The following is a 7,849-nucleotide window of genomic DNA, read 5'->3' as shown; positions in this document are numbered from 1 at the left end:
AACTGTCTTTTCTTATGGGAATATAAAGAATGCCTTAGAGTGGAAACTGTCATAGTGGACTTGGTAGCAAATCGCCGAAAAACTGTTTGCCATACATCAAAGCTCGATTAAGCACTAGTAAGATACACCAAGATATCATCACAGATAGTGGACAATAACCATGAGGCTAACAGCTTATCTTGTTGCTTATGAAACAAGAAGTCAGGGTTAGCAACAAGGTTGCCATTTCTTTCAACAATAGACTGTGGAGGAACATTAATAGTTCTAAGAACAAAATCATGCAACCCATACCCCTCAAGAATTAACAGAACCTGCTGTTTCCATAAAAGAAAGTTAAGCTCACTTAGTTTCATCGTATCATGTTTGGAAAACTATTGAATCTTTCTCAAAGAATTACAACCAGGATCGGGAGAAGAGCCAGCTATAGGTGTAGCCGTGTTGATTGAGTGGCGATTGTCTTCATCATTGCTAGAAACTGCTTTTTTCGCCATGGTAGAAGCAAAAAGAAGAAATACAGAGAAGGCGAAAAAAATTTAAGGCTCAGATGCCATAATGAGATCTATAGAATCGAATCAAGAAAAGTGAAAATGATTAACAAAAGAACATGAATTACAGAATACAAAGCACAGCATTTATAACACAAAGTATTAACAGTTAACTAACTATAACTACATAACTACTAAGCTCTAACTACTAACTACTATAATTGTTTCCATTCCTTAACACAGTCCAAATTAAATTTATTTAATTAAAAACTTATTTTCATCCCAACAACTAGACATCCAAGTTGGCATTTAAAACTCATTTGGACTGCCATGTAGGATCGTCATTAGGGAGGTAACAGAGTTTAATAATAGTGTGACCACTTCGTAACAAAATGATAACGTAAATGACTAAAACGTAATATTTCAAACATAAGTAACTAAAATATAATATGAGACAAATAAAAGTTACTATTTTTATAATTTATCCTAATCATATTTATGCTACTGAAATTAGTACATTAATTGATACAAGATATGATTAATGTTGTACAGAGCAACACTAAAATTCAAAATTTGTCGTTCTCATTTTTCCTCCTATTTTTATAATATATATGTAAAAAAAGTATTATTGAACTCCACATGAATCTACAATTAAATTCTAGTAATCTTTTTATTCAAGAATTAATGCTAAATTATAAAACACACCAAATCATGAGCTGTATCTAAATAAACCAAATTCAACCCTTATATTATAAAAAGGGAAACGAAAAGAAAGCTAAAGGAGCTTATAAAAGGTTTAACGAAAATGGGCAGGGCAAAGAGAAAAATGTTGTTGGATAACGAAGGCAAAAAAGGAAGTCTGGGTTTTTAAGTTTAACGTTCTTAGAACAGAAAAATGGAAGTGCTTGTGCTTGCAATTTTGCATGTACAAAGCTTACTGCTTCTTTTGTTTCTTTATTCTTCTTCACTGATAAGAATTGGAGCTTAAAAACCCAGAACCAAACGAAGGAATTTTTCTTTCTTTTTAAGTATGCCTATCTTTTCACATCCTTCTCCATCTTCTATCTCTCAGTTTCTTAGCTTTTCTCGTGAAGATCAAGTCATCACATTCTGGTTGCTTGCATTAGCTTCCCAGTCTAATTACAGCTTCTCTTTTCCATTTTTCTGGGTTTGATCTTGGTGCATTTTTTCTGTCTGGTTGGACTGGCTTGATTGATTGCTGAGAAAGTGAAAGAAAAGCCTGGTTTCTGGATTTGTGTGAGAGAGAAGGAAAATATGATCAAATCTTAGTACTCGAGATTAATTTATAGGTATCATCAGAGAAAAACTAGTACTGAGATTTAATGTGCAAATTTTAAAGTCGTGTTACTCCAGCAACTTTGCACGTTAAATTTTATTTTTCTTTGATTTTCTGGAAAATCGAATAAAAGGGTAGGGAGTAAAGGAATAATCTATCATATTATCTAAGGAAAAACAGAAAGCTCTTCCTTTTAGTTTTTGCCTTTACCATAAAGGGAAATTTCAACTAAGTTGAAGTTCTAGTGAACTCTAGATTTCCCCTCTTTTTTTTTTTTATTTACTTTTCAAGTAGCCACTCACCTGTCCTTGAACATACTAAAACTTTGCAATTTCTAGTTTGCCCTTTTGTTCCCAGTATCCTTTCTCAGCAACCAAACAGACCTGTTGATGGGGTATAGCCAGCTAAGCCTCAAGTGTTGAGTTTATCTATTTACTAGCCGGCACTTGTTTAGCCTCTTTCAAATTTCTATTAGAGTTCCATGTCATGATGAATATTCTCTGTAAAGTGTTTCACATTAACAACAGGTTCTAATTTTTTTACTGTTATTAAATTGTTAGATTCCTACCTTTCTGAGTCGGATTATGTCTTTTCTTGGCTAACTGTATTACTCAAGTTCAATGTTCTTTTAACCTTCTACCTACCATGTCTGGAGCAAGGATTTAAACAAAACAAAAACTAGAAAAAGGAAGTATTCCCAAGGCTTCTTTTACTTGTCTGTAACTTTATGTGACTATTTATTTGTTTTCTGTGGGCAGACTCTGGATCTACAATGAGGGAAGCAGGCTCTCTTTTTTTTTTGGTGGTGGGTATTGAATGGTAGAGACAATGAGGCAATTTTCTTCCATGTTCAATGGGTTAGCAAGGTCAATAAGTGGGAAAATTTCAGGGAATGGTGATGGAAGAGAAGCTGCTGAGGCAATGGCAAAGAATGCAAAGAAAAATTACCTGATTTTGAGGTCTTCCGGTTCTGTAAATGTCGATGGTTCCAACAATTTGGCCTCAGTTTTCTCCAAGAGAGGCAGGAAAGGAGTGAACCAGGATTGTGCCATTGTATGGGAGGTATAAAACATTGAGTATGTACTTTGTATACCTTGTAAATTGACTCCCTTTTATGATTCATAAATGTGGCTTTTGTTTACTCGGAATAGGAATTTGGATGTCAAGCAGACATGTTGTTTTGCGGGATATTTGATGGGCATGGTCCATGGGGTCATTTTGTAGCCAAAAAGGTTCGAGAATCAATGCCTTCATCGTTGCTTTGCAATTGGCAAGAAACTCTAGCTCAGGCATCCCTTGACCCGGAGATCGATTTAGAGTCTGATAAAAAGCATCAGAGGTTTCATATATGGAAGCATTCTTATCTGAGGACTTGTGCAGCAGTTGATCACGAGCTCGAGCAACATAGGAAGATCGATTCCTTTTACAGTGGAACAACTGCCTTAACAATTGTCAGACAGGTAAACTAAGCTCTTATTATGGAATACTCTGGGTATTTGCTTCAACTATTATGATATTTGAGAATAATTTGACATTTATATTGGACAGGGTGACCTCATATATGTAGCCAACATTGGTGATTCACGGGCTGTTCTGGCTACTACATCAGATGATGGAAACTTGGTTCCCGTTCAGCTTACCATCGATTTCAGGCCAAATTTACCTCGTGAGTTCTCGCCACACTCTCTAAAACTGTTGGAAAGAGAAGCCATTAAGAATCCTTATGTTTTTGGTTGATGTTGCTTGCAGAGGAGGCCGAGCGAATAGTTCAGTGCAAAGGTCGAGTTTTCTGCCTGCATGATGAGCCAGGGGTGCACAGGGTTTGGCTACCTGATGAGGAGTCACCAGGGCTGGCGATGTCGAGAGCTTTCGGGGACTACTGCATAAAAGATTACGGTCTTATTTCGGTTCCAGAAGTCACACAAAGACATATAACCAGCAGAGACCAATTCGTGGTGCTGGCTACCGACGGGGTATGCATATATAACTAAGGGTTTGATCAAAGTTGATAAAATGACAATGCTGTTGATCGTGACTAAAGCTTTGTTCTGCAGGTATGGGATGTTGTATCCAATCAGGAAGCAGTTCAAATAGTATCTTCGACACCGGACAAGCAGAAGGCAGCTAAGCGGCTAGTGGAGTATGCAGTCCGGGCTTGGAAAAAGAAGAGGAAGGATATTGCAATGGATGATATTTCAGCCATCTGCCTCTTCTTCCACTCTTCTCCCTTATCTTAGCATGAAGTTAATATTGTTACAACTTCAAAATGCTGTCATGTATTGTATTAATTTCCAAGTTCAATGTAGTTTATCATGTCCATATCTTGTTCTGCTCATGCCATTTTTCTCCCTACTCTAATAACAATATCTCTATCCACTATGATTGTGAATACGAGATAGAACTACTAAGTTAGAATCAGGATTTGATATTCAGTTATATAAGTTGAATAGGAAAAACAATCCAAATTTCTGATTATTATAAGAAGTGGTGGTGGACTGCCAACCTGCTGTGCGCCAGAAGAAAAGAAAACAAGGATGTGTAAGATGGTAATGGAAAACTATGCTCTCCCACTGCTTACTCCAAATATATTTATGTTTTACATTTGTATTTAATAAATATTTCTATTTATTTTAAAAAAATTAAAAACAGCTTTTGGAAAATAATTTTTGAAAGATGAATTAATTTTCTGAAAAATTTTGATATTTTTTGGTGTTTGAAAGATTTTGGATAAAATATTTTTCATTGTTTAGCATATTTTCCTAAAATCATGATCTAAAAGTTGTTCTTAGTGAAACAAGTTTAGACATATTTATAGGTCGGGCCGAACCAATGCTCAAAATTTTTTTTAAAAACAAATTCATACTCAACTTGCCCATATCGCTATTTAAAAAATGATAAAATTGTAAAAATATATTATGTGAAATTAATATTTATATACTATAACTAAATTTAAAATAAAAACATTTAATTTTAAATTGGGGTGGACCAATCTGAGGGCATAAAATCTTTGCCCAAACTCGCTCAAGTTAAACTAGGTCAACCACCCGACTCATGGATAGATGTAAAATAAGTACCACATAAATATATTTGTTAGAAAATATTATAGAAACACCTCTTTTTGACAATGAAAATTTATTTTATAATAAATAGAAACTAATCAAAACTTAATTTAAATTATATATATTAGATATATGAGAGTGGATTGTGACACATTAGTATTTGAAGGAATAAATGAAGCTACACATGATTTAAACATGCACTTATATTTATATAATTAAAATTATATTGATATTTTATATATAAAATATTTATTATTAAATATTTATAAATTATAATATATTTTTGTTATTTAAATATTAATATAAATAGTTTCCAATAATATATTATAATATTATTTAAATTTTAAAATTATTATTGTTAAAATCTATTATTAAAATAAAATTGTAATATTAAATAATTTATTAATATTTATATTATTAAATATAACTAATTAAGTATGAATTTTTAAAAATATTGAACATTATAATATTTTATATTAATATTTTAGTATTTTTAAAATAAAAATAAAAATTTATTATTAATATAATAATATTATACTTGATTCAATTGAATTTTTATATAAAAATAAAATTTCTAAGTAGAGAATTATTTTTCGAAAAATGAGAAATCAATTTACAGTAAAATGAAATTATTTTTCGTTAATCAATAAATTATTTTCTATTGAACACAAAAAAATTGGTAAAACAATCTAACTTAAATGTGACAGCCACTTGTATGCAAAGACTTAGATCATGTTGACTGTGTCAAGTCTTCCATCAAATGAAGGCGTTGCTTTTCAGTCATCAAAGCAGTGTTATCCGCATTTAACCATCTCTAACTAGCAACCACATAGTATTGAACTAGTTTGGCTAAGAAGAAGAAGAAGAAGAAGAAGAAAGAATGGAGAGAAATTGGTTGTTGTCTTATTTGGCAATTATCATAGTTATGGCTGCTGCGTCTACTTCCATTTCTGGTATTCATCTCAACTTGTATCAGATACATTAGATGGTGTGATGTTTTAGTTTTGTCTTAATGTTCTGATGCAGATAGTGGCTCCGCTTCTCTCGCTTCTACAACCAGCCATCTGCTTCAGGTAAAGAAAGGTCTTCCTTTCTACTTTTAACCTTTTCTTTCTATCCCAACAATTTAATAGTTGGATTTTTTTCATTTAAGCAAAGGAATATCCTTTACTTTCTACAAAAATTGGAAAAAAGAAAGTGATGTTTCTGTAAAATACTCAAGTTATGCTACTAATCTTTTACAAATACAATTATTACATATAATCATTCTCTTCACCAAACAAAACTTTCCTTTATTAATTTCACACTATCTACACAAAATAAAATCTTCCTTTTACCTTTCTTTTCCTTTACAATGATATACCCGAACATAATGTTAAATTCTTAGATTTGATTCGCTCATGTTTTGGAAGATCATTTAACATGATTTATTGTATTTTTAGGGATAAATATTATAACTGTACATGAATTTTTATGAACATTGATTTTGAACATGAAATTTTTATTTAATTCAATTTTCATAAATTATTAATGACGTTATCAAATTAATATTATTTTATATTGATATACTACATACACAAACAATTATGTTAATATGATATGAAAATAAATATTTTCATTTCTTTAAATGAGTACAATTGCATATATATTAGATTACAACTCGTGTAAATTTGATATTTATTTATTTAATCTTGTGCAGCTTGATCTATTAAGTTTGAATTCCTGAATTATAATACCCAGCAAATCGTTGCTGTTGTGCAACGTTCAAGAAATTCGCATGCCCTTATGCAAAACAGATCAATGATTTTAGAACCGATTGTGCTTCCACCATGTTCAGCTACATCAACCTTTACGGCAAATATCCGCCTGGTCTGTTCGCTGCGGAGTGCCGAGAAGGGAAGCAAGGTCTCAAATGCCCTAAATCTGCCCCCACCCGCTAAAAAGCTCCACTTATTTATTTACCAAAATGCTGGCGCTACCTATCAAAGATAATAAGACCTTGTGGTGTTTGCTGCTAGTTGGACTCCCAGTATTACTAAAACAATGGGCAGAGTCATACTGTTAAAGTGTAACTTTTAGTTAATATTAAATCTTAAGTCGGATCTTTGGATACCCTGCCTTTTTATAAATGATGAGAAGAGGGGATACTATTTGTTTGTAGTAAAGCATAAAGCATTTTCTGTTTTCCATTAGTCTAATCTTACTTTACGCAGTGCAATTAGGTTGAACTTTATTATTTCCATCCATGGAAATGTATGAATCCCATTTTTAGGATTTCAAAATTCATATAACTTTCAAAGAAAAATGAAAACTTTGATCAACAGAAATTAAAAAATAAATAACATTAAACATATAGCATAACCTTTGTCAAACTATTTGACTAATATCATCGAGTAGTTCCAACACTAGAAGGAGGTTTGTACAAATCCAAACACCCAAAGGAGAGAGTCCTTGACGCCAAACTATCGAGATTGCCCTCCTATAAATATGTTCAACTTTAATTGGACAATATGAGCCAACTCCTTTCCTTCTTGATGCGTAACATTTTACTACTGAAAATTTCTCAATCTCCAAAACCACTTTTTCAATCCTGACGTCCCAAGCTTGTCCAAGCCCCTCAAAAGCACCCCAATGCCATCCTCCAAAACCTTGTATCCATCCTACTTGATCATCTCCAAGGAATATAGTATTGTCTTGGGAGTTATTTTCCTAAAAAAAAATGAAAAATGGTTACTTTGATAATTGGTGCGAAAATTACTTTTCCTCTAGATGAGAAATAAAAAGAAAATATTTAGACAATTAACTTTTATTTTCTTTATGCTTAGGGTACTAATTAATTTATCCAACATAAAAAGAAAAAAAGGTAGTTGTCTCTTATTCATCTATACAGCTTCAATTCATTATTTCAAAGTTTTTAAAAGTAAATATTTATATTTTATTATGTTATAAGTACATTATGTTTTCTAGCATAAAAAACTTTAAGACATGTAGAATTAAGTATTTGTGTG

At 32.1% G+C, this 7,849-nt stretch overlaps 1 protein-coding gene and 1 long non-coding RNA gene across 5 annotated transcripts; both read left to right on the top strand.

The window, feature by feature from the left end:
* Nucleotides 1-1,245: 1,245 nt before the first annotated feature.
* On the top strand, nucleotides 1,246-4,101 carry LOC107957223 (probable protein phosphatase 2C 73). 4 transcript variants are annotated; one of them, XM_016892680.2, is made up of 6 exons: nucleotides 1,246-1,513; nucleotides 2,541-2,844; nucleotides 2,934-3,242; nucleotides 3,331-3,448; nucleotides 3,532-3,755; nucleotides 3,837-4,101. In XM_016892680.2, the coding sequence occupies exons 2-6, from the start codon at nucleotides 2,599-2,601 to the stop codon at nucleotides 4,017-4,019; spliced, it is 1,080 nt and encodes a 359-aa protein (XP_016748169.1). In that variant the 5' UTR covers nucleotides 1,246-1,513; nucleotides 2,541-2,598; the 3' UTR covers nucleotides 4,020-4,101. The 4 variants fall into 4 exon arrangements, with proteins under 4 accessions (XP_016748169.1, XP_016748168.1, XP_016748166.1 ...); XM_016892679.2 differs by having other exon boundaries at nucleotides 1,251-1,795; XM_016892678.2 differs by lacking the exon at nucleotides 1,246-1,513 and adding an exon at nucleotides 1,837-2,309.
* Nucleotides 4,102-5,560: 1,459 nt separating this feature from the next.
* Nucleotides 5,561-7,026, top strand: LOC107957222 (uncharacterized). Its single transcript, XR_001700390.2, has 2 exons — nucleotides 5,561-5,914; nucleotides 6,541-7,026. It is a non-coding gene; the product is annotated as an uncharacterized lncRNA (long non-coding RNA).
* The last annotated feature ends 823 nt before the right edge of the window (nucleotides 7,027-7,849 follow it).

The sequence above is a fragment of the Gossypium hirsutum genome, chromosome A13 (assembly GCF_007990345.1).
Source record: "Gossypium hirsutum isolate 1008001.06 chromosome A13, Gossypium_hirsutum_v2.1, whole genome shotgun sequence".
NCBI lineage: Eukaryota > Viridiplantae > Streptophyta > Magnoliopsida > Malvales > Malvaceae > Gossypium > Gossypium hirsutum.
This window is presented reverse-complemented; position numbering and strand designations above follow the sequence as displayed.